Source organism: Colletotrichum jinshuiense, chromosome 8 (genome assembly GCF_051148585.1).
Source record: "Colletotrichum jinshuiense chromosome 8, complete sequence".
NCBI classification, from domain to species: Eukaryota; Fungi; Ascomycota; class Sordariomycetes; order Glomerellales; family Glomerellaceae; genus Colletotrichum; species Colletotrichum jinshuiense.
The window spans coordinates 582050-606865 of record NC_139315.1 but is presented as its reverse complement, the minus strand read 5'-3'; the positions used below and the strand labels follow the sequence as shown (position 1 = coordinate 606865).

Here is a 24816-nt window from a genome sequence, read left to right as displayed (position 1 = left end):
AAGTGAGGACTTCTCGTCAACGCCCCCTCCCCTAATCCATGTGCCGCCTGCCTCCTCCCGGCCCAGTGAAACAAAGCAAGATTGGTCCCATTTTGGGCACGGCGTCGAAAGAAACGCGTGATGCAAGGTCGCAAAGTCAGTCGCAGGGTATTTAGTCGTACTGTACAAGATGCCGGTCCGAAATGGTTCCGAGACGTCCCCAGTGTTGGTTAATTTTTTGGAAAAATATTCCTTAATCAAGAGGTGAGTCAAACGCCACCGCCCATGAAGGCGGCGAGGTCGTCCAGCTCGAGCAGCTGGCGCTCGAACGCGGAGCACAGCTCGCTAGCCGTCATGTCCTGAGGCACAGGCGCGGCGGGCTCGGCAGCGGGGACGCCGTTGCCGAGAGGAGGCTGCGGCACCGTCTCGGTGGACGGCTTGACCTCGGCCTGCTGGGGAGGAGGGCTTGCAGAGGCCGGGGTGCCGACACCGCCAGAGCCTGCAGAGCCACCGTTGATGGTGGTGACGCCAGGGCGACGAGGGAGGGGCACGGGAGGCTCGCTGTCGCGGCCGCTCTCGCTGACGGAGGCTGCATGGTTGTTGGCGGGGCCCTGGGGCGCGGTGGCGTTGGATGCCTGGTCGTAGTCCATGGCGTCCGGGTTGGTGTCCGGGTTCGAGGCCGCCTCGTCCTTGACGGAAGCCTGGTCAGCAGGCGGGTTGGTGGGGGGCACCGAGGTGCCACCGACGCTGGGGCTGCCGGCGCCGGCATCGTTGCCCAGCACCCGGTGCATCACGGCGAGATGGCGAAGCCACGAGCTGATGAGTGGCCAGGTGTCGACGCCGTCCTGCATGAAGTGGAGCCCGTCGCGCACAATGTGGCCGGCGGTCTCGACGGCGTTGGGAGGGGTGAGACCCTTCAGAGACAGGTAGGCGACAGTGGCGCTGGCGGTGAAGGAGGAGAACAGCATGAAGATGGGGAAGCAGATGATGCCCTCCTTGTCGAATCCCGCCTCGAGGGCCGTCAGCATGGCGATGGTGCTGTGGCACGAGGTGAAGAGCCTGTCAATGATCTCGTGGCACTGGGGCGTCAGGCGCCAGCTCTCGAGGTTGAAGCCGGGCGCCGTGACGTACTGCAGGAGACGGCGACGGTTGATGAAGATGGAGGCGCAGTGGAGCATGCAGTGAAGCATGGCGTAGGTGAAGCCGGACCCCATGGTGATGTGGAGGTTGATCTGGCCGGGCTTGTCGACGTACTGCATCGACAGGGAGGCGCGGAGGCGCTCAATCTCGGCCATGAGGCCGGAGCAGACGTTGTCGTTGAACGTCTCGGTCGTCGTGGTCATCAGCATCTGGACAACGTCGCGCCAGATGCGGGTGGCCAGGACGATCTGGCCAAACTCGCCGACGTCATCGGTGCGGGAGCCGGTGGGCATACGAGTGGGGTCGGCCAGGTTGATGGTCTGCACGTAGACGGCGTTGCCAAAGGCAAAGTTCATGTCGGAGCACGGCAGAGACACGTCGGCGGTGTCATTGGCCGACAGGGCGGGCTGCCGGCCGGGGGTGCTGGTCAGCAGGCAGTCGAGAATGTACAGCAGCCAGAGGACGCGGCGGAACGACTCGTCCTGGAGGAAGCGGTCGGCATCGCTCACGGCAGCGTGGTGGCTGTGGAGGATGCGGTACATCTGGACCATGCGGCTTGCCTGGCCGAGGTAGATGTAGGCACGGACAGCATTGCGGGAACCCCACTCGTGAATAATAATCAGGCAAATGGCCTGGATCTCGGCAAGGCTGGGGGTGTCGAGGTTCTGGTTGATGATGCCCATGGCCTTGGCGGCGAAGTGCTCAGCGGCGCCGGTCGCACCGGACTGGCCACCATAGCGCCTGATGAGGGTTGGGGAGCTCCTGCAGGGGCAAGGTTAGCGGAGGGCTCATCGACCGAATCAATCCACCGAGGCCAGCCACATGCGACTGAGTCGGCCGAAAGTCAAACGAATAAAAAATAAAATAAAATAAAAAACAGTGGTGACTTTCGGCCCAAGTCCGGGCATTTGGTGCTAAGCGAGCCGACTCGACGCACCCGCCCGGAAGGCCGCGCCATCCACAAAACTTTCGGACATTGCGGGGGTTGTGGTGAAACACACGAGAACTGGGGGGAGGGGGAAGAGCCGATGAGTACGTACCGAGCAGCGCAGGTCAGCAGCGCGTAGATGAGGGCCGGGTCAAGAGAGGCGTTCTTGAGCTGCTGGATGAAGGACGGCTTGTGGAAGGCGACACAGGCCGGGTAGGTCTTGGAAATGACGCGTTCGCATTCTTGGATGAGCTCCGGAGTAAGTCTGGCGGGGGGGTTCAGGTCAGCACATGCGCATGCGCGTGGGGGAGGAAGCCGGCGAGTGGCCCCCCCGATGTGTCGAGTGCACGCAGGTAGTGGTACAGGGTGGAGGCAAACGGACGGAATGTGACTCGGGAAGTGACCATTGGGATGGCGCACGAAACGAAAAGAAAAGAAGAAAAAAATCGGGCGATGGGGATGGGGGGGCCAAGGAACAGGAGCAGCACCAGACAGCGCGGCCCGGAGGAGGCCAGGGCTAGCGGCGGTGGGAGGTGCCGTCGGATGGAGACGAAATGCCGTCTTCGGGAGATCGAGGCAAAGGCAGCGAGATCTGGGGCAAAGAGTCTAGGGACAGGGAGGGGAGGGGGTGGGTGTGAGACGGAGCCAAAGGGGGGACGGGATAGCAAAGGCAATGAGCGTGAGTGTATGATGAGAAAGGGGACAAGCCACCGCGCCCAGGCCGCATGCAGAAGGGGCCGAGCTCCCTCTCCCCTGGTCGGCGGCGGTGGGCGGCGACACAGCCCGAAGACTAGAAATAGAATTCCGGCACACGGCGCGAGGCAAAGTGGCCGTCAGACGCGCGAAAAAATAGGTGTGTGGGCATGTGTGCGCGCAAGGCGGAACGGGAGAGGGGGGAACAAGGCTGCGAAGCAAGCACGCACACCCACAATGGTAGCTTCGCTTGCTCTCCTAGGCATCAGGAATGGAAGAGGAGGACGGGCAGAGGTAGTGGATGATGGGGAATAAAAAAGATTAGAAGGAAAAAAAAACGCGTCGACTTACTTCTCGGGAGGCTGAATGTGACGAGAGGCGGTGGAGACGGGGTTAGAAGCGCGCACCTCGCCGGCCGGGACCGAGGCAGGCAGGCTCTCGCGCGAGGGACGATGAGCGGTGGTATGGCGGGCGGGAGACTGGCCGTGGTGATGGGCCATGGACTCGGAGGGCAGGTAACATTCGTGCATGCCCTTGGCGCAGTTCTTGCAAGGAGCGCGGCCGTTCTCGTAGACGCACTTGGTCTTGCCCTTGCGGCAGCGCACGCAGGCGCCGCCGGCTCGCAGGGCGGTGGACCGCACAACGCTGGCCGACATGGTGTGAGCCGAGGAGGGCGATGAGCTGCCTATTGTGTCGCAGGAGGGCGGCGATGAACGCGCGCGCAAACAACTAGACGATGGAGAGGATGGGCGACGATGCGACGGCGAGGCCGGATGCGCGTCCGAGATGGATGGTGAAGCGCGACGGCGACGCGATCAAGGGAAAATGATAGCTGGCGACTGCGACGGCGACGACGACGATGATGGTGGTGACGACGACGACGGTCAGGGCACGGCGTGGTCGGCGTCAAATGAGCCGGACGAGGTGGGAGGTGAAGTTGGATGAAGGAAGAAAAAGAGGAAGAGATCCGGGGGGGGAAGGGAGCGGGAGTAGGTGTGTTTTGTTGAGGGGGTTCCGGAAGAGAAGAGAGTTTTGGGGCCGGGGGACGCAGAGAAAAGACGACCCGTCGCGCCGAGATTATGGAGAAGGGTGGCTCCAGAAGCGAGACCCCCAGGCAGCGGGCGGCGGCGGCGAAGGGGCAGGAAGGGGAGACGCGAAAAACGCCACCACCGCGACCGAGGAAATTGGTCGGAGCGAGACGAAATACCTCCGGGGCGGTTCCGGAGCAGAACGATGTCGACAAAGGGCGAAAAGAGCAGCAAGAATTGTTTTTGTTGTGGTGAGAGTTCGGCGCAGACGGTCGGCCGCGATTTCTCGGTGGTGGGCGAAAAATCCGGGCGGTGATGCGCTCTCGCTTTCGGTGGTTGGGAGAGAGGGGGGGGGAGGAGAAAAAAATAAAAATAAAAAATGGCCACAGGTAGGGCAGGAGTGGGCAGGCGGGGGAAAGCCGGCCAGTCAGTTCCCAGGGGCGGCACAAAGCGAGAATGTGTGTGTGTGCGAGAGAGAGCGAGAGAAAGTGAGAGAGTGAGAGCAATACGTTGGAAGTGGACGTGGGACGTGGGAGGGCGAGGCAGACGGCACACGGGGACACGACACGGGGGAGACGGTCGGGCGGACCTTGCACGCTGCGCACTCTGGCGCTGGCTGACGCTGCTGCTGATGCGGACGCGGCTGCTCGTTCTGTGCCCTCTCCCCGTCTGTGTCGGGCGGGTGCTGCCAGATGCGCCCACTCCACTCAGGGCTGGGCACGCGGTGCGGGTGCGGATGCGGGTGCAATCGGCGGACTAAAGGGGGCGTGTGGAGAGTGGGGGAGGGGGGTGTGTGTGTACGCCGACCGAGAAACGAGAAAGAGAGTTGCGAGACAGGCAGGCGCGCGCAACGGAGGGAGCAGTTGGTTGGCAAAAAAAAAACAAAAAAAACGGTAAGGCAGTTTAGTAATTGGATTGGATGGGGGGGGGGAGAGAGCCTGGGAAGAGGAAGGAGGGGGGGAGGGAGGGGAGGAAGGATCCCGCCGCGAGGAGAGGGAGAAGGAGAGGGAGAGGGAGGCCGATGATGTGTGATGTGTGTGATGTGCCTGGGGCAGCAGCAGCAGCAATTGAAAGAGAGCGGGAGCAAGAGCGGAAGCAAGAGCAAGGCAAGGCAAGGCAAGAGCAAGAGCGACAGAGACAGTGTGAGCAGGCGGGTGTGACGACGAGGCGACGACGGGGACGAGGGCGCGCGCGCGCGCGGCGGGCCTGAGGCTGGCGTCTCTGAGGGTTTACGGGCGGATCGGCAGGTGGTGCCGGAGCTGAATGAGGAGACACGGCGGACAGGCAGGAACGAGTGGCCCCACTCTCCCATTTTCTGCACCTGCTTGCTTGCCTTGCGCCGCTGCTGCTTGTCTGCTTCTCTGCGTCCCTACGAGGTACCCTGCCCTGTTGCCCTTCCTTCCCTTGCCTTCCCCTTGTCCTTCCACGGCAGATTCCTTCCCTCCGTAACCGGTACCTCGATGACGCAGCTGCGCGCCTGCGACGCGTCGAGTACTCGCTACCTGGGGTGCCTCCGTGGGTACCGAACAGTACCGTACCGCACCGTACCTGCCTCGGCGCGTGCGCGCTTGCGCTGCCTGATGTGACACGCTGGGCTGGGGCAGCTCCAGCTCCGGCTCCAGCTCCTCCTCCTGCTGCTGCTTCTGCTGCTGCTGCTGCCCATCATGTCTGTATCTGAATCTGAATCTGCATCCGCACCCGCATCGCACCCGCGGCAGGCACGCACCTACCTGGCACCTGGCGCCTGGCACCTACATCCGGGCCTCACTCACCCAGATGCTGCTGCTCCTGCTGCTCCCGCTCCTGTTCCTCCATGCATTCGCACTTACACTTGCTTGCTCCTGCATTTCCAACTCTGTCCGGGGACGACCATTCCAGTAAATTCCACGCGTCTCGGCTTCTTCCTTTTTCCTTTTTTTCTTTTCTTTTTTTCTTTTGGATTTTTTCCCGTTGCACATTCCCGGCCGGCCGCTTCTCCACGCCTCACAGTAACGCCATCCATCCACCCATCCATCACCCGGAGCATTTCTGCCCAACCCAACATCAACGGGAACGGAAGAGAGAAAAAAAAAGACAAAAAAAGGAAAACACAAAAAAAGGGAGACCCAGGACCACCCAGTCCCACCGGCTGTCCCCCGAAAGCCAAAATGACACAGTACCACCACAGTGCTCTGGCGGCAGACTTCCCCGACACATCTCGTGTCTCGCATCCATCCGTCCTCTGCCCACCGCCGCCGACCGGTGCCCATCCCGTTTAATCCAACGAGAATCACCGCCCAGTGATAGGGACCACCATCAGCCCATCCATCCCCTCCGACGCCCCCCCGCGCCGTCGTCGTTGTCCTCGTGTCGTCAAGCCATCGAGCCGTGTCCGTCACAGGCTCTGCTCTGCTCTCCGGAATTCATTCTTCGACCCCCCAACCCAGACGCTCGATTGACTGCTCGACTTCCTCCCTCTCTCTCTGTCCCTCGCTGATGCTGCAGCTACTCCGAGCTTGCCCTTCGGACCCGACCGGGGCCCTGCCTGCCATTCACCCTGCGACGTCGCCGGCCCCGCCGCCTGCCACAGCGCTTTTCACCTCGGCAGTACAGAGTCACAACCCCTGCCATGCCCGCGGCGCGCCGGGCTTTGGCCCACCCAAGACAATGAGAAAGGCGGACAGAGCGATCGGGTCATTCCACTCTTCCTGGCTTGGAACGACTCGACCGACATTGGGCGCTCTGCCATGACATGGGGGCGTGGACGACAAACGCCGCCGGGCGGGCCTAGAATCGCCGCGCCCCCCCTGGCCTGGTCGGGTGTGCCGCACCCTCCTCCCCCTCTCCTCGTCCTCCTCCAAGCCGAGTTAGGAGGAGGCCTGCCCCAAATTCCACCCGACACGGTACACCCATCCATCCATCTCCTCCAACAACCGGCGCCCAAAAAACGGCAAGGCCTCCTACCGAGTACCTACGGTTTGTACCGTACCCTACTATGTACGTACACGCTGGTACTTGCCCTTCCCTGATCAAGACCAATACGGCGCCAACCTTTGCCGGAAGTGCGCCCTCCACCCCTTGTCTACGGGGTACTGAAAAACACGGCACACGGCCTGGCTGGCGCACTTATTCCACGCTTCGCCCGTGCCTTTGAGCCTTCGTTCACGGCGCGGCCTCTGCCGATCGAATAACCAAGAGGGGGGAGAGGGGCCGGATTTCACGCAACAAAGTCCAGCTTCTGCTTCTCTAGCCCCCGTCCCCCCCTCTTGTCTTCAACGGACGCGCTGTCCGCCAATGCGACAATCTCGTGGCTGTATATAATATGCATGCTTAGTACATCATGTATGCTTTCATCCTGGGCGGGGCCGGTGGCTGTCAGCTGGGCTTCCCTCCGTCGGCGATGGCACTGTTCGGACCTTGGCCTCCATCATCCCCGTCCCCAGCCCGTCTGAGCCGTCACTGCTCCCTCTGTTTGTCGCTCGGGTGCGTATTATGGCACTTAATCTCATTCCACCCATGTTGGGGCGTTGACCAACCGATTCCCATCGACTGCACATCCAGACTGTCGGGGCGGGCTGGCATGCTGGCCAGAAGGCAAGGCCAATACAACACGGCCGTCCGTTATGCACAAAATCAGACACGGCAACAGCTGCCCGTATTGTCCGGGCCTGCTGTGCAACCTGTTCCGTCTTCGCTCCGGGGAGGGGGGAGGGGAGAGATGGCACCCACCTTTTCCCCCTCGCCCAATTTTCGCCATGGAGTGACAATCCCGAGAGCGTTCAGCGCCATCTCTTTCCGGCGACGCGTCCAATTTCCGTTTAATCAAACTCGACCTGCCCCGGGCCTGGACCTTTCCTTCACTCACCCCGTGCAGAAGCGGAATTGCCCTTGGTACCCCACCTCGGCCGTCCTCCACAAACATGCAACTGAGACTGCCGACTGACTGACTGACTATTCGACATCTGTTACCACGGCATCTTCACATCGAGTCTCAGGACAGGAGTTGAATCCATAACGAACGAACGTGCGCGCCTGTCGTTCTGTCGCCCCCAGCGGAGGCAACTGCGTCGCGATTACTTAGCGAGGCAGCCCGCCGACCGTACGGGCAGCGGTGGGAAAGTGGGAACAGCCGCTGACATTTTACCCATCAAGCCTGGAGCGCTCGGCTCGCGGCTTTCGGGCCAGAGCACCCCTGCGCACTGTCGCCGTGTCGAATAGGGGACCAAGCCGGGGCTACCGCGCCCCCCCTCCCCAAGAAACCCCCAATGCAAACACGCGATGTCTGATTCATCTGCGCGGTAGGCGGCGGCAGGCAGGTAGGGGGTGGTGCCAACCCTTCAAGACCAGTTGTAGTAGGTAGTTGCATTCCTAATTGTAAAGGGCATCGATTCTCCAGGAGCACGCCGGGGCCGTCTTCTTCTATTCGTTTCGTTTCGACCTCTGCTGCCGCCTCTTCCTGCCCGCCTGGTTCTCGCGACGTTCCTCTCTCTCGGCCGGGTGGTGTCTTGGGTTGCAATTATGATGCGGAACGTCTGAACACCGTCCCGGCGACCGAAGAAAGCCTATTCCAGATTTGCTCGGCAGATCTCCAGACGGCCCTGGCCATTGCTGCCCATCATTTCGCGCGTTTTATTCCGGCTTCTCCCTCGGCTGACTGGAGTCGCGACATTCGCTATCGGGTCCTCTTTCTCTGGGGCATCTGGGGCATCTGGAGCTCCTGCTTCTTGGCAAGGCGCTTTCGTTTGTGCGACTTCGGACATTGCCTTGGAGCTCGCGGCCGAAGAACCGTTTCCACGCGCCCGGCAATCTGGCCAGTGCGGGTGCTGCCTCTCTCAGGTACATAGGTAGCCCACACCGACCCGGTGCGTGCCAGTCAGTCCAGTTGGCATTCAGCTTCTTTGCGCGCCGGTCCGCTGCACAAACAAAACGAATGAGACACTGCCTTCCCGCCTTTCGACCTGCCTGCTACCGATTGAGCGTCATCTGAAACCCAACATCCGACACGGTGCGCGCAACTTGTGTGGCCGGCACCACTGTTGCTACCAGCAATGACACCAATGTTTGCCCAGAAACAAACGGACCACCGGCGCACCGTGTGATTTGTTGGCCTGATCCAAGCCGTGGGTGCACCGACGGGGGGGCACCAAGAACCGGAGCCACCCACCGTCATGCCACTGAAGATCTACCAACGCTGCGGTGCGCTATTTCCATCAATGGTGCGTCTCCGGGCGGTCAGGCATGCTGATGGTCGCTGACGACGCCACGCTGATTTCTCCGTGTCTTCCGGAGGTCGCGTCCACTTTCCTGCCCCTGGTGCCTCCATCCGGGACCTCTGCCCAGAACTACACCCCGGAATTGATGTCATTTTCAACACACCTCCGCCTTGGTGTCGCTCCTCTGCCCCGTACTGTTTCGAGGATGTGCACGTAGTATTAGTAGTAGCAGCGGCAAGTCTTCCCTCTCGGCCCTCACGAGCGACGTGCGCGCGGGGAGTGGCCCGGCGGCGTCGCCCAAGCTCACTCACTCACTGATGGGAATTCAAACAATTTGCCCATTTAACGTCAGCGGAAACGAATAGGCCAGCCGGGCCCTTGCGGGCGGGGACCGAGGAAGCGCATGCTTTCAAAGCCCAACCAACTCTCCCTCTTTCTCTCGCTCACTCCCCGCAACGTTATGATACGCTGAAATGATTGCCAAAACTGGTAAATCAAACCAGCCGAAACGATTGCATTTCTCACACAACCGGCGATCAGTGCACCGACCAGGGGTGGGATTTTGTGGCCTTGCGGCCTTGCGGGATCGTTTTTGGGATGGACCCTTCCGGAAACACTTCCGCCGGCTTCCGGACGACCGGCGCTGGCAGGACCCACTCGGTGAGGGTTAAACGCTCCAAAGGTCACACCGACCCCCCCGCAACAAGTAATCAAAGTCGCAATCCGCGGCGACAAGACGGCGCGACATTCTCATCTGACAAATGTCGATGAAGAATAAAAATAAAAATAAAAATTGGCCCCAGTTCGGGGCGAAGGCGACGCAGAATCCCATCAGTCAGTGACGGGATTGGTTCCACTACGTACGGCCGAAGGAACCCCCGTGCCCGGTGGCACCATTCGTCCAGGTGAGGAGCAGCTCGGAGTTTGGACGGTAATCTCAATTTTCCCACCCCCCCTGCGAACCGCCCTGTCTTGCGGGTGTGGTGCTCGGCGGATCTGTGACGTACAGAGGGCTTCTTCCCCCCCGCAGTTTTGATTACAGGGAAAGCCACGGCGCCGCCGCCTATTCCGGCTACCGACCTGGCTACCGGGTCAAGATTAAGGCGAAGAAGATATTTCCATCGGCAAGCTGCTTGTGCAAGTTGCAGAACGGACCGACCTCCAGCTTCTTCTCTCCAGCAGTTGTATCTGACAAATCCGTCGGCGGCAAGATGGAAAAGTCCGCAGTCGGTTTGTCCGTCGGAGTGGGGAAACTTTGCAGGTAGGATCAGTGGACTTCGGCCCTTCCGGCACGCTCCCGATCATGTCAGCGAAGGCACACGCTCTCCTCCATCACCCCCGAAGATGCCGAGCGAACTATTGAACGGGACACCGTTGTGCTTATTGATGATATTGACGAGACTTCGCGAACAAGCTTTTAGGAATAGATTGAAAGAGCCCCAGGGGCCGTGGCTGCCAGCGGGTCCAACCGTTCCTGGGCGGAGACAGCAACCCTCCAAGGGCAGCGAACCTGCGTGAGAGGTTTGCTAGATGATTGTGCCCACGTGGGGTTACGGTCCCTTTGGTAGGTAGTTTGGACATGCTCAGCGACCATGTCGAGGCAAAGAAACAAAGCGGTCAATCATTTAGCCCTATAGTACATGTTGTAGCTGGGCCACGATTTAATTGTTTCGCTTATCTCGACGGTCGCGTTTTTCTTGGTCCATCTGCAATCTTGGACAGCCTCCCCCGTTCCCTCCTTCATATGCGGCCCTCAACCACAAGATCCACGACCCATCCACCCATTCGCGACAGGGACGCGGCGAATGAATAGATAACCAGTACAAATCATTGGGAGCTTTGAGGTGATTTTCCAGCCCATATGACTCCAGCCATGGAGTTGCGTTGTGGAATATCGGCAGCTAGCAACGCCCACGGAAACAACCAGAGAATACAGCGGCCAGCGCAGGGCGGCAATGCTGCACAGCAATTGAACCGCAACTGAAACGAAACAACCCCCAACCCCCCAATCTGTGGATGTGAAAAAGGGCAGCGCCATTCAATTTTGCCCAATCTACAGTACTGACCTTTGCAAGCAACAGCCCTTGGGCGAAAAAAAACGACAACTGACGCATCCCCCCACCCGCTCTTCCGGACGCCGTGCGGCATTGCCGGTGGGGGGAGGGGAGGGCGCCATTGAAACCTGGGGTAACGGCACCGGGGAAGGTCAAGCCGCGACACTGACCCGGCATCCGTTGTGGCCGGAAAAGCCGAGCCATTGACGCCTTGGTTGTTCCAGTGCATACGTGGGGGATCAAAACTGTTGTTTTGCACTCCGGAGGATCGAACGGGACCTTGGACTCGGATCAGACGTTCTCTCAGAAGCATCCGGTATGGGTGAACGACCGGCTGCTCGGTTACCGGCTCCGCGAAAATGGGAGCGCCCGCAACCGGAGCGTGTCATCCTGGCGGCGGGAGCTTGCCCAAGACTCGCGGCTTCTTCTCAGACTCGTTTTGGGAGCACATGGGGCCATGAAGCGACTCAACGTTAACGGCCAGGAGCTCTCCCCATCCCCCACGCCTGTTGGCAGTCGAGCGACAGTAGGATGGTATTGGCTGAGTGCTTTGGGGCCATCGAGCAAAGGACAGCAGCGTGCGGTGCACATCTTGGGGGTATGATTCATTGACCTCGGAGTTGGTTCCAAAGGTGGATGGCTTAGATGGTTATTCGCCAAGACTTTGAAGCAGTTCTCCGTTGCGCAGGCTCGCGTGCAAGTGCAAGTGCAAGCAGAAAGTGGCAAAGTATACCCGCTAAGCCTGTCGCTGTTCGTAGCGATGACGCTCGAGGTAGCCCACTCATACGTCGAGGAAGCACACAGGTTAGGTCGCTGGTGACAGGATGCTAGCAACTGCGCTCGGATTCCATGCATCTGGATGCTGTTGGAGAGACGTGAGCCGCTGCTGGCTCTTGGTCTTTCTCGTATTCACATCTCAGAACTCGCAGTGTAGGGGATATTGCCTACCGAAATGGCCCCGAATACACCTGCGATCCTTGGAAGCACGAGATCTCTGACTGCTTCTGGTTGGAGCAATCAAAAATGAGAAGATCCTCTCATACGGCAGAATAGCTTACATCGCCCCGGTCCCGAGAAGCGCACCCGGCGGGCTTGCAGACTATGAGCACTGTCACCTCCAGAGCCCGACCAGGAGGCTACTTTGCGTTCCGGTCATATCATTGCACATGTATGTTTTCCGACGCTTAGCTCTACCTCCTGGAAAAGCACAATACATTGAAGGCTGATGCGATGAGAGCGAACCTGTCCTGGCTACCAAGTTGCCGAATGCTGCGTCGCCATCGCAATGATGCTGTATCTTGGTGAGCGTTCAAGACTTCCAGCCGAGTTCGCCGACTGCGCCGGTGCGTTGCCTGGAAATTCCAGAGAAGGCCTGGTTTCAATAAAATGAGGATCGCAAAGCTATCATGCTGCAAGCATCCAAGGAAGGGGCGCAGAGCCGAGCTCAGAGGGTGAGTCTTGTGGTCGTAGCGTTTGTGAGAGAAAGTAGGGCTGTCGGAGCGCGCGATACGGCGTTCTCCGAAGCGACGGCTTCCTTTATAGCGCCTGAGAATTAGAAGTTGGCATGTTGGACGATTCAAATATATTGGGGGGGCTGAGGGGCGTGCTTCAAACCATCAGCAATGCGTCGCGCGAACGAGCGGAAATGAGGAGGCAGGCAAACGCTTGAGAACCCGTTGCAAATGCCAACATGCCAAACTCGGCGTTCTCCAAAAAGGCAGTCTTCGCCTACGGGGACGGTGGACTGCCGGCCAGAAACTCATTTATCTCGCGCTGATCCTGTCAATCGGAGGCGGGGATTGCCCCCGCTCGCGCAATGGAGCCGGTCCTCTGGCCCCCGTGACCGAGCTGGGCCGGTGTCTGCCCCTGCACACCGCTCCACTCGGGCGCCTGTATCGTCCCGGCTCGGCCATGCGTGGTGGTATTGGCCGGAGCGACTATGCGCCGACTGGGTTTTGGTAGGTTGTCGTGCCGTGGGCAATAAGCATAATGCCCATGCTCCCGGGTTTAGCGAAATCCAAACTTTGTCAAGCGCTGTTGTAGCATGAGTTGAGGGGAAGGGGGGAGAGTTTGTTATAGACAGAAACCACGTCGTTTGCGCGCAACTGCTTAGTCTGAAATTACGAAGACATTGCTTCCTTGTTCTTATAACCAAAAGTTGACAGTACAACACGCCATCCCGCCAACTAATCGCAACATCCTATACGACGGGCTTGGGTGTGCTTGGGCGGACGGCCAATATGCCGTGTGTCCGGGGCAAGGTTCCCCCAAGCCCGCCCCAGGTTCTCTCAATTAGACTCGCGGATTTCGCACTGCCGCAAGGTGGTAACCAAGACCTCGCTTAGGCCGTCGAGAAACTCTGCCTAATTGATTTAAATGGGACAGGGCGGCGGTGCCCCCAGAATGCTTGATATGACAGAAACGAACCTCTCTGCCAGGGAATTTACAGGCACCGCCTCCGCAAAATGCCCATTCGGGCGACAATCCCGAGTGCACGTCGCTATCGGCTACGAGTTTAATGGTAAATAAGCGCGCGGGGTGACTGAGCCAAGGTTCCCGTATCCAGGTTCATTGTGCATGCGAGCAACATAGACCCGGGTCAACTAGGACGTGGGAAATTCGTCTGCGTCGAGTATATAACAAGGTCGCCCGTCCAGACTCTCTGTCGACGAGACCAACCACCAACGCTCGTTTGATATCTTTTCTGTTCCAAAAAACCACAATCATTTGCCCTTCGCCGCCCCATCTCTCTCCAGTTCCCAACGAAAATGAAGTTCTCCGCCGCCGCCTTCATCCTGCCCCTCGTCGCCGGTGCGAGTGCGGCCGCCATCCAGGAGCGTCAGCTGGGAGAGTGCACCCCCTACAACAACGGCACCTCGGCTCCTTTCCCCCATGAGTCGAACTGGGGCGGGTATGCGCTATGCTGCAACTACTTCGGCCCCAACCCTCCTGTAAGTCTCATCCGTCCCTCGGTACACTTCGTTGGCAAGCCATGACGGCATCACGAAGACGGTCTGTTCTCATTTCTAACTCGGGCTCACAGCTGTACACTGGCTGCTGCGACCGGAATGGAGAGGGCACCGGCAGTGGCTTCCCTGGCTGTGTTGTCATCAACTAAGTTGGGGCACGCGGGTTTGTGGTGAAGACGTGAACCTGCTGGGGAGTTATGGTCTGGGCTGAATGGGCTTCGGGAAGCAGGCTAAAGGACGCTGGAAGGGGGGAATACATGTTGACCACCATCAGAACCGTCTGAACTGAAAACTAGTCATGGTGACTGACAGTTGACATGAATCTCACATACAACCTTAATGCAAACGAATGCCATTTCTTTGGCCCTATCCTGAAGCCAGCTCTCGGTACAAGGCCACAGTCACCGATATTGACACGAGTCTGAAATGTATTCGAGTTCGTTCTGGCTGGTCAACATAAGTGTTAGATTTGTTCTGAAGACCAAGCCCTGATCATGGTCCATGATATGAGCAACGGTGTGTGAGCGTTCCGTCCACCACACACTCTCGGAAGATTGTCAATAATTGCCATCGCTAAACAGGCATACTGACCGCAAGGGAATCCAGCCTAGACGGGATATTAAATCTCATCCACGTTCCCCCAACTTGGGATATTCCGACAATTTCTTCGTTCTTCACCGGTACAATACACGACACCGACCCGGGAGCATCCTTCCTTCCTTCCTTGAGCAAAGTCTACCTGCCCACTGCGTGTGGCCACGGCGTGCCTGCCGATATTATCCTCCACTTCCTCACTTCACCTTCTCTTTCACCTTCTCTTTCCCCTTCTCTTCCTCCCTTCACCCACGAGAATTCCACCTTTCGACTTTTCATCCTTTCACCCTTTCATTCTTTCTTTCACGACCGCATCGAACAAGAAAAACATCCCAAGATCAACAATCCCACCCTCCGCCTTCAGTCTTGTAACACAGAAGAGAATCTTGAGTCGTCAAGGCGAGGAGCAGACAATGTCGGAGTCGACGCGCCCCGAGCCGGAAACGGAGGGACAGACGGCTGTCGCACCCTATCTACAGGAAGACAGCATCCTCTTTCGGCGTGTCCCTCAGGAAGTCCGCAACTACATCTTCTCGCACCTCTTCTCTTCCACTAGACTCGCCTGGGGCGAGAGAATAGTCGAAATCTTTTGGCACGCCAGAGTTAAACCCGCCCCGAATGCTCTCGCAATCCTACGATCATGTCGTCGAGCCAAGACAGAGATTGGTGACACATGGATTGGTAAAGTTCTGTTCAGTTTCGAAAACTGCAAGTCGATGCTCGACAAACTGACAACCCTGGCCCCCGGAACAATCTCGAAGTTGCGACATATGCGCGTTTTGGGCAATAATCTGGCGCTCGTCTCTGAAGAAGCCAAAGGATTTGTCTACTACGAGCTGCATTCCGCACTCAAACTTCTTCCAGGCCTTCGTCTCGATACACTCACAGTACTCGGAACTTCCATCCCCAAAACTAGCTATGTCGTTTTGGATGGCCTCATCAGGGATAGCTACGGCTGGAGAGAACTCCGCTACATTAGCCACACCTCCAGAATGCTGGGATACGCGATGCCTTTCGACTTTACATCCGATGACAATAAATACTGGCGCGAGCCTCAACCTACATATTGGCAGCATGTCATGGAAGACAGAGATGGATCTCTATCAGGACCATCCGTTGTCATTTACCGCTCAACAGTTCCCGACTCCCCCGGATCCGTCCTGAACGCAAACACGCGAGTCGAATTCGAACAGATGCCAGAAGATGGGGATGCGGAAGAATACTTCGGTTTCCCATACGAGTTGGAACTAATGGTCGAGGGCGAGGAAAACAAGGAGCTTATGGTTGTCGTCAAGAGGGGCAAGGGCGTTGATTACGAAGAAAAGGAAGATTCTCCGTTCATCGACGAAGATATCCGACGCGACTTTCCAGGAGAGACTTGGGACGAAATTCGTGACGAAAGAATTGACAGATTTATAGATGATGATGTTGACGGGACGGTGATCGATCAATACCAAGATGTCGACGAGATAGTGTGGTCTGCCGCGCACTTTGCGAAAATAGATGAGTGGGGTTGTTGAGCCTAAAACACGAGCCGGCAGAGGGTTCTGGTACTAGGGGGAATCAACAAGACTTCTCGTTGCAATACTACGGTCGAGGAAAAGAATTCACGGAAAATGATACACAAGGGTTGAGGGGATGTGTTGCAAGATGATGAGGAAAATTCGGCAAGGGCCTAGACCGCGGAAACAACATGGCATGCATGGGTTGGTGTGGCTCACACGATGGGAAAACAATTTCATGTAACCCATGCCTATATTACAATTGCACAAATCATAATTGCTCTTCAACCGATCAATTGACAGGTGCTCACTTAAGAGTCTCGAGTAGAACATTTCATGTACTTCCAATGAAACCACTTCAGCTCGTAGCAGTCATGATTTGGTGTCAGGTCTTGATCCATGAATATCAAATGATTTATTATTCCGGGTCTACCGGTACTACTACTAGCATTCCCACGGGCATGTCTGGGAGTTGGCTAGATCCTAAGCAAGGCGACTGAACAGGAGCCTGTCCGTCGCAGTTCCAAAGATCTTCTGGTTTTTGGCCAACAAGCTTTCCTCCCATCATGCCACCATGCCACGTCGAGTGGCTCAGTGCCTCAAGCTTAAGCCACCTTCTCGTTCGAGTTGCTGGACTCGAGCTCGGTGGTGACATGTCTCCGCCGCAGGTTACCGGCCTCGTCGTGCGTGTCGTCCCACTCGGCGAGTTCGGCCTTGGGAACCCTGACGAGACGGTGCGTGTTGGCGCCGTTGGTGTCAACGTCGACAATCTCGGTACGGATCTCGTATCCGAGCCAGCGGGGGAGGAGGTGCATCCAGAAGATGTAGTAGAGGATGCAGAGCAGGATACTACCAACGAGAATTAGCAAATGTGGTATTGGGGGCCTTGAAATACCCCGTCGGGCGAGCCGAGGAGGGAGGGGGGCAAGGAACTCACATTCCGATGCCGACGACGCAATACGTCGCGTACCAGAAGCTGACGCTTCCGGCGTACGGGCCGCCCTTTGGCGGCCACCAAGGCATCGCCAGGACAAAGACCTGGATGGCGAGGAAGAAGACGACCACAAAGTCCCAGGCGCGGAACTCGGAGCGGCTGATGCCGGAGCGCTGGCGGCGGCGTCTGAGGACGAAGACACCAAAGGTCATGGCGAAGTTGAACATGGCGCTGGGGTAGCTAGCCAGGTCGATAACTGTGGTCTCCAAGTCAGCAGTCGTTTCACGGAGCCATGGCCGGCGCCATTCAAAAAGTGCGGAGACGTACCGAAGGAGAATGCGTCGCCGGCAGGGGGCGCGACGATCATGATGAAGGTCATCGTCCACTTGAGCATGTACGGGCCCAGGGGGGTTCCGAAGGGCTTGGTCGAGACCCAGAAGTTGGTGAACGGGAGCACACCTTGTCTGCAGCGAAAAGAAATGTCAGCACACACTATGTATGTCTTTTCCCCGGATTGGGCAACGTTGGCGACGTACCGGCCAATCTCACGAATCATGCGCGAGGATCCGATGAGGACGGCCAAGAGGTTGCCGAAGGCGCTCAGCAGCACGAGGAAGTTGAGGACGTTGGCGGCGGACTTGCTGCCTCCAAAGAGCTTGGAGAAGAAGACGGCGGCGGCGATCTCGCTGGCCTTGGCGAACTCGGCCTTGGGGACGGCGGCGAAGTAGGCAATGTTGCAGAGCATGTACAGGATGGCGACCGTCAGGAGCGAGATGATGCCGTTCTTCTTGAGGGTGGGGATCGGGTTCTTGATCTCGTTGGTCATGTTGAAGGCGTTGTAGTAGCCGGCGTAGGAGAAGATGATGCTGACCAGGGCGCTCGACAGATCGTTTCCGTTGCTGGTCGTGCCCTCGAAGGCGTTGCGGAAGTTGGCCTTGGGGTCGGGGATGTGCTTGACGTTGCCCCCCAGCACGACGAGCCCGGCGATGCTGATGCTGTTCGACATTGTTAGCGTTACACGGGGCGAGACGATGATTCGGGGTGCGGGAGGAGCCGCCTACAAGACTAGCGTGAGGAGTTTCAGGACTCCGATGACGTTCACGAGCCAGAGGGAGTATCTGTTGTGCGCGAGAACGCAGATGACGGCGAGGGTGTAAGCCGCAATTGCGACACCTCGCATCTGCCACTCCGTCGGCGTGGTGTCTGCCATTCTCCACAGGTACCTGGACAGGACTGATATATCGTCAGCGACTTACTTCGGCCACGACGTGAGGTGGGTCGACTTACCAACGGCGTTACTGCTGCTGAATGACAGGATGACGGACTGGACTGCGAAGGCGACGGGGAAGAAGTGTTTCGGACGGGGGTACTGCTGTTCCAAGTAGACGACCTCAGAGCCACTACGGTTGGGGAAGTAGCTGGCCAGCTCGAGATACACGCTGAATCCAGCGGAAGCCATGAGGAAGCCAATCACCCAGTACATCAGAGCCAGACCAATGGAGCCGGTTCTGTTGAGAATACTCGCAGCTGTAGAATAGTAATGTCAGAACTTGCATATCATCTTTCACGGGCGTGAAACACCCGCTACTCTGAGATTCGACGGCCAATGCTCCTCAATGGGCTTGGTGACGAAGGCATCGGGATGACGTACGGGTTGAAAAGACACCAGTTCCGACCATCATGTTGACGTTCAGGAAGATGATGGCAATCCAATTGACGTGGTAGCCCAGCGGCGAATCGGACTCGACGGGGGCACCGACGGCCTCCTGGTAGGACGGCTTCGAGCCATTGCCTCCCTTCACTCGGGTGTATGCGAGGTCACCATCGTGGATGATGGAGGGCTCAGAGTCGCTGGCTTCGGTGTCGTGCTGGACGGGGGACTCGGCGCCGCCCGACTTTTCGCTCGGGAATAGCCTTGAAAACACCATTGTCGATCAACCCAGCAATGACGCCTGCAACGAAGCAAACTGTGACGGCTGGCTGGGAGAAGGAGGGGGGGCCGGGATGGCGCAGGTAGTTGTACCTAACAGGTGACACCTGTTAAAAGCTGCGAAGTGGTCAAGGAGACGATGGTCTTCCTCGAGAACACACGCAACAGGTTGCGGAGGCGGCACGATGTGGCATATATACTCTCAAGAGGCGGATGCCTGCCAGCGGGAGCGTCCCCGACTCGTGTCTCCTGTCGATACTACGTGGTGAAATCACACAATTGCTGTTCCCTTGGCTAATTTTCTGATCCAGGCTTCATCTGGCTCGATAAGCTGATGTCGGCCCTCTTGGCAATTAAAAGTTTCTCGGGCGCAGGAGCACGCAATGAGGGTCCCCTCGATCTTTGGGACTTTGGCCGGCGAGACCGGCCCAACCAGCTCTGCTCCCCATCCATCCATCCTGCGCGCAACCCAGGGCGACTGCAACGTCTCAACGACAGGGAGACGAAGGGGTCGAGCGCGTTACCCCGACCGCAGCTGGTGTTCCCACCGCGGCCTGTCCCTAGTGTCTGTTGGAGAGAGAGTCTGTGTCTGTGGATTTGGGCCCGTCCGGGAACCGTGGTTTGTCCAGCGTCAACCCACGCGCAACCCACCCCCGCGCGGCGAGCCCACTATTTCAATGGGACCTGTTGGCAGGCTGCGATGTAGTGACACCGAGTGCAAATGGCGACATGTGCTACAAGCAGTTATTTGGGCCGCGCGACGAGACATTTTGGGCGCACCAACAACGCCAAAGGTTCGCAAATGAGTTTCCGAGCTGCTGGTACTGGCCTGCAGAGCTCGACGGCCGCGAGACAGGGCAGTCGCATGGCGTCCGACAGCCAAAATGTGGGATGAAGTCATGAGGCTGACGTTCCGAGACATTATGTCATCGAACGTTCTGCAGCTCGAAGCCGCAACCCGTCGTGCATTAAAGTTATCAGACAGGGAGAAATCGGACGGACTGGATTGGACGGCAGAGGGCGAGGAGTTCGAGAGTGCCTCGCCACTTCGCTCGGGAGCATGGCCCAAAAACGGGCAGATAGGAAGCAGTGCTAGGGTAGATCATTGCATGGCATGGGCTTGGCTGAACAGCCAAGCCAGTTCAATCGCAGCGCCATGAAGAGTGGACAGGACGGCGAGGTCGTCATGCTTTTACCTGATGGAAACTCATCCCGCGCGCGGCGCCGCGCTTTTATTCGAGTCGGGGAGGCTTGGCCTGCAACAGACGCAGGGAGCGCCAGCGGCGCGGCTCAGGCTGTCGAGCGCGGAGCGAATCCCGGTGCGATGCCATCAGAACAAATTGCCGTCGAGATACCGGAACTAGGTTTTACCAAGACTTGCCAGGCATTATGACCTTCCCTGACAGGTGAAGGGTGGATGGAAATCTCGCTTCCATGCAAGGTTTGGTTCATGTCGACATCAGACCGTTAGATAGCGCAATCGGCTCCCGAGGAAACGCCATGACCAGCCCGTTACACCCAATGAGACCTCGAGGCGAGATGCCGTCGCGTTTGATCAGCCGCAGCTGGGCGCTAGGCATGATGGCGGTTTGGAAATTCCAGTCCGGCAGGCTAACCAGCAAAGGACCGCTAGTTTTCAGCCGTCTAATAATCTGTCTGGACTCGGACGTCTCCAACGGAGCCCAACGGTGCCCACCGTAGGAGACCGGGGAACTGGGCCGGACCCGCGCCGCTATGGAGCCGGGTAGTCGGTGGGGGTTGCGGGGAGGTCCTCATCCATAACAGAGGGGCGGTCCCGCGTTTAGCCCCCAAAGTAATGTAGGACTGAAAACACCGGCGTCAGGTTTACCTCAGATAGCCGTCGGAACTTGTATTTTGTTTTTCTCTCTCTGAATTCCAGTACGGCCAACTTATTCCCCATCTGGACGCCTACTTAGACAATAAGCGCATAGGCCGGCCTCAATTACTTGCAGTCTTCGAGCATGGCTCGTCGCCCCCACCCGGCCGGAAGCCGTATGGGACGCATACGAATGCTCTACAGAGTCTTGCCCTGTCGGCACCGAGAGTTCTAACAAGTACATGGAAGATATAAATTACCTCCTGCTGTGCTTGGGGGCCTACTGCAAGTGGATGGCTGCACAGACGCATCGCAGGCAACAAGGATTTTTTGCACTGCAACCCGGAAATAAGAAAACTGCCCCAGACCGTTGACGCCGGACGCTGCTATAAAACGGGCTCCGAGGGCAGGCGGCTAAAAAGTCCCCGCATGGCCGACAACTGTCGCGTTGCAGCCGATCCGCATTCTGGGCGCTAGTCCGAATGGGATGGACGATGCACTGCGTGTAATCAAATGTTCCCAAAAGAGAAGCACATCGCGCATAATAGCACGCATCATAAGGTTAGGCGAATCAAAGTCCCCGATAGATGAAGATGCGAAGCCCCCGGATCCAGGGTGCGTTGTGCTATATCAACCACTCGCGGTCTCACATCCTACAGGTGCAATTTTGGCTACAACTCGTATTCACTGAACTAACACGGCTGGGCAACCCTTTCCGGTCAGAGGCATGGTCAGCGCTGTATATCTATCCTGTAAACTTGCCCTAAGGTATTGTGTTATTGGTGGTTCATTGATTGCCTGGCCACCAAAGGTTGACCACACGAAGAAGCTAAACCCAGGGCTGACATGGCCAACATCGACGAGCAAACAACGCAGGAGATAAACAAAGCCTGAACTTGTACTCATTGTCGATTACTATGTAGAGCTCTCAGGTAATGGTGAACCATGCCTGCGCGTTGAGGATTCGGCTGGGGTAAGTACGCGCTGGATGCAGGCGTCCGTCATGGCAGTGACCGGATCGTTCATATTCGGCCGCGTGGGACGCAAAGCAGAGCAAAGTAGAAGTAAGTTTTGATTTGAGCCAAATTTTAATGTTCAGCCGACATGCCCCGTCGGGCACTTGGCAATTATGGAACAGGGCCGGCTGCCGAGGGGATGGTATATCCCATGTTTGGTTAGTTTAACGACTTGGATTGGCACTGCTCCTATGGCGACAGGGAGGGGGATTTAGTGGCGTTGGCTCTCCTTAAACTGCGCAGGCTGATATTGGAATGCTGATTGATATTTCGGGTTGAGCAATGGCCGATAAATGTCCTCCTTAAGCTCAAGGCTGGTCCTGACGGTATACTTCACACCGGACGTGAAAAGATAAAGTGTCAGGCGACACTAGGTCTGGGTGGGCGGTTACCAACTATAAATGGATGTTAGTGTAATAACTCTGCGTGACCGGGAGTATTCCGAACCACTCTGGGCCCGAGAAACCCGACCTTTGCCCTTCTGGATTACTGTTGGCGCTCTTCCATCACACACAGGGCACGAGTGCAAAGTATTGAAGTCCCATACGCTCATAATCCATTATTCTTAACAATCAAAATTTAACTTTTTGAACATAGAATTGCCCTCACAGCGCCTACTCTAGCGTTGTATGTGCACCTCCGTCGTCCTCATGATGCCCTTGGTGTCACCGTATTTGAAATCGTTATCCAGAATCAGCTCCTCGCTCCCTGACCTGGCGCCGAAGCTTGTGTCCTTTTCGTACACCGCAACGGCAGCCGGGTGGTTTCCGCCCTTGATGCTCGTCCTGCACATCTCGTCGCTGCGTGAAAAGGGCCCGTCTTCGAGCTCAAAATCTGGCGCGCACTGGCTCCCTTGCTCCCTGTATCCCTGCCTCCGTGCGTTCGATGTGACGTTTCCCGTCCTGCCGGTCCTGCCGGTCGGGTACCGGTTTTCGTAAAGGTTGTCGCTGTTGTAGTGTCGGCTCGAGGATATCTTGAGGGCGCGGCCAACGAGCGGCTTGATGGCTGGCGCACAAGCCGCGATGATGCCGAGGTTTAGTTGCAGGCTGCAGGGTAGTCGTGTTAGTTGATGGCCTTCTTAACGGGAACGCTGCGCGTGGAAAACACTTACAAGCCCCAGAACTGAATGCTTTGATAACTGGTTATACTTGTCAGTGCGGGATGTCACCTGCAGTTTGCCTCCGAGATACTCACAAGGTTCCGTCCTTGTTGCTTGTTTGGCCAATCTGGTAGACTGCCTTGATAATGCCCATGATCACGGCTCTGCAGACAATTAGCACGGGCGATTCTACGGGGAGTGTTGCAAGACTTACAGGTATCCAAGGCTAAGAACGACGATCAGGTAAACTCTTGTGCGCAGCTTCATCTGCAAAACCCAGATGATCGGAATGGGCAGTGTAGCGAAGCAAACATCAGTAAAGATGTTGAATGCTAAGTCTAGGTCAGAACCGAATCTTTTGAAAGCAATGTTGCGCCAGAACACGAACAGGTATTGACAAGAGCAAAGTTGATAAACAACTTGATGTTGTAGCATTTGGGCTTGAGGCTCTTATTCCAGTAACCCTCCAGTGGGGTGCAGTAGAGGAAAAAGCTCAGCCAAGCCAAGACAGTGTACACGGCGACAAACCCTGAAAGCTTCAATGTTAGTAAACGTTGTGCCTGGCGAAGTTGGCATCTGGCCGCTCGTCCGAGTGGCTAGCGCTTACCGATCAATGCCCAAAGAGACCTCGAATACCATCGGTTTTTGCTTAGTCGAAGAAGCGACAAGGCGATGGATACCTTGAGGAAGGCCAAAGCGGCGATTGCGGACGTGATGGACTGGGCAAAGCCAACCTTCTGGAACATGACGTTGTCGGCCGTGGAAATGGTGTCTTTGTGTTTGCCAAGCCCATAAAACGCCTGGATGATGAAGACGACCATCCCTCCGCCTAGTGCACAGAGCTGGGTATAGTCAGCACGAGCCCGTTCTATCCCGGCCCAGTCTCGTCGAGATATCATACCGCAGACATTATCATCATGTAGTCATCTATTCCTATCGTCTTGACAATGACGGCGCGGGTGTACGTCCGCATGGCCACGAAGAGAAGAGCAAAGGCGTGGAACGTGCCCGTCACGCCAAGGATCATGGCCGTGTTGCTCTCCTTGGCGCGCTCCGGGTCGACGGCCGTGGTGGTGGAAGTCGAAGACATGACTGCGGGTGCTGCGTCCACAGTGCACGTACGGGGGAAGCGGGAACGAAGGGAGGAAAACACAAAGATCAGGAGAGTGGGCACGTCCAAAAGCGATGGGATCTGCGCAATCTTTTAAGCATCTTGGAGCCATTCGGCACCGAGTACTGGGATTCGTCGAGTTGCAAAGAGGACGGAGACGCGGGAACCACACCACACCACAGCAGTGGTACATGTGCAAGGCCCATGGGGGTAAAGGAGATCATGAAACGGGGGAACATTACGACGGCATCATTGGGTAGCGTAGCGGACATGAAGAGGGAGCTTCTCTGGACGTCCCAGTCTTCCTCGGGAAGGTGTCTGGCCACGCCGTGTTTCTAGACTACGTTCTCATGCAGGGAGGGGACATCCCTCTAATCAGCCCATTCCTCTGGGAATTTGGTAACGAGGTGCTACTGATTTCCAGTTATTTAACGGAACTTTCCTTGTATCGGAGTGGAGCGTTTGATGATTGTATTGAGTTGAATGGATCAGTGATGGAAGAGAGTGGCTCCATGGGTGCCACATGGTTTTTTGTTCCCTCCCACATTACGGCGCCGCGGCGCTGCAGCACAGTCAACAAGTGCCGCAAGGCACAGCAATTGTTCCTCCATGCACGCAAGACGTATGCGGTTGACAAGCGAGGCGCTGGGGGAAATTTGACTGGGAAAAACGAGCCAGCCTTGCATTGATCAATACGGGCTTGGTGTCGTGGTTTGTGCGGCGCAAACTGGCGGTTCAGATCCTCCACGATACCGATTTGGCCGAAATTCATCAAAGCCAACCTGGGCATTGTCTTGGGGATCCTGGAGT

General features: G+C 57.3%; 5 protein-coding genes across 5 annotated transcripts; 2 read left to right on the top strand and 3 right to left on the bottom strand.

Moving 5' to 3' along the window:
• Nucleotides 1–248: 248 nt before the first annotated feature.
• Nucleotides 249–3396, bottom strand: EsH8_VIII_000171 (uncharacterized protein; the record flags this gene model as incomplete). Its single annotated transcript, XM_083269213.1, has 3 exons — nucleotides 249–1881; nucleotides 2160–2312; nucleotides 3092–3396. The coding sequence occupies 3 exons, from the start codon at nucleotides 3394–3396 to the stop codon at nucleotides 249–251; spliced, it is 2091 nt and encodes a 696-aa protein (XP_083128981.1).
• Nucleotides 3397–13782: 10386 nt separating this feature from the next.
• On the top strand, nucleotides 13783–14132 carry EsH8_VIII_000170 (uncharacterized protein; the record flags this gene model as incomplete). Its single annotated transcript, XM_083269212.1, has 2 exons — nucleotides 13783–13965; nucleotides 14058–14132. The coding sequence occupies 2 exons, from the start codon at nucleotides 13783–13785 to the stop codon at nucleotides 14130–14132; spliced, it is 258 nt and encodes an 85-aa protein (XP_083128980.1).
• Nucleotides 14133–14990: 858 nt separating this feature from the next.
• On the top strand, nucleotides 14991–16097 carry EsH8_VIII_000169 (uncharacterized protein; the record flags this gene model as incomplete). Its single annotated transcript, XM_083269211.1, has 1 exon — nucleotides 14991–16097. The coding sequence occupies one exon, from the start codon at nucleotides 14991–14993 to the stop codon at nucleotides 16095–16097; it is 1107 nt and encodes a 368-aa protein (XP_083128979.1).
• Nucleotides 16098–16684: 587 nt separating this feature from the next.
• On the bottom strand, nucleotides 16685–18941 carry EsH8_VIII_000168 (amino acid permease-domain-containing protein; the record flags this gene model as incomplete). The annotated part of the gene is made up of 7 exons (XM_083269210.1): nucleotides 16685–16928; nucleotides 17017–17269; nucleotides 17341–17477; nucleotides 17550–18008; nucleotides 18075–18246; nucleotides 18301–18540; nucleotides 18665–18941. 7 exons carry the CDS (start codon nucleotides 18939–18941, stop codon nucleotides 16685–16687), a joined length of 1782 nt encoding a protein of 593 aa, XP_083128978.1.
• A 3474-nt stretch (nucleotides 18942–22415) lies between these two features.
• Nucleotides 22416–23985, bottom strand: EsH8_VIII_000167 (uncharacterized protein; the record flags this gene model as incomplete). The annotated part of the gene is made up of 7 exons (XM_083269209.1): nucleotides 22416–22842; nucleotides 22908–22934; nucleotides 22991–23059; nucleotides 23110–23227; nucleotides 23284–23424; nucleotides 23503–23737; nucleotides 23797–23985. 7 exons carry the CDS (start codon nucleotides 23983–23985, stop codon nucleotides 22416–22418), a joined length of 1206 nt encoding a protein of 401 aa, XP_083128977.1.
• Nucleotides 23986–24816: the final 831 nt, after the last annotated feature.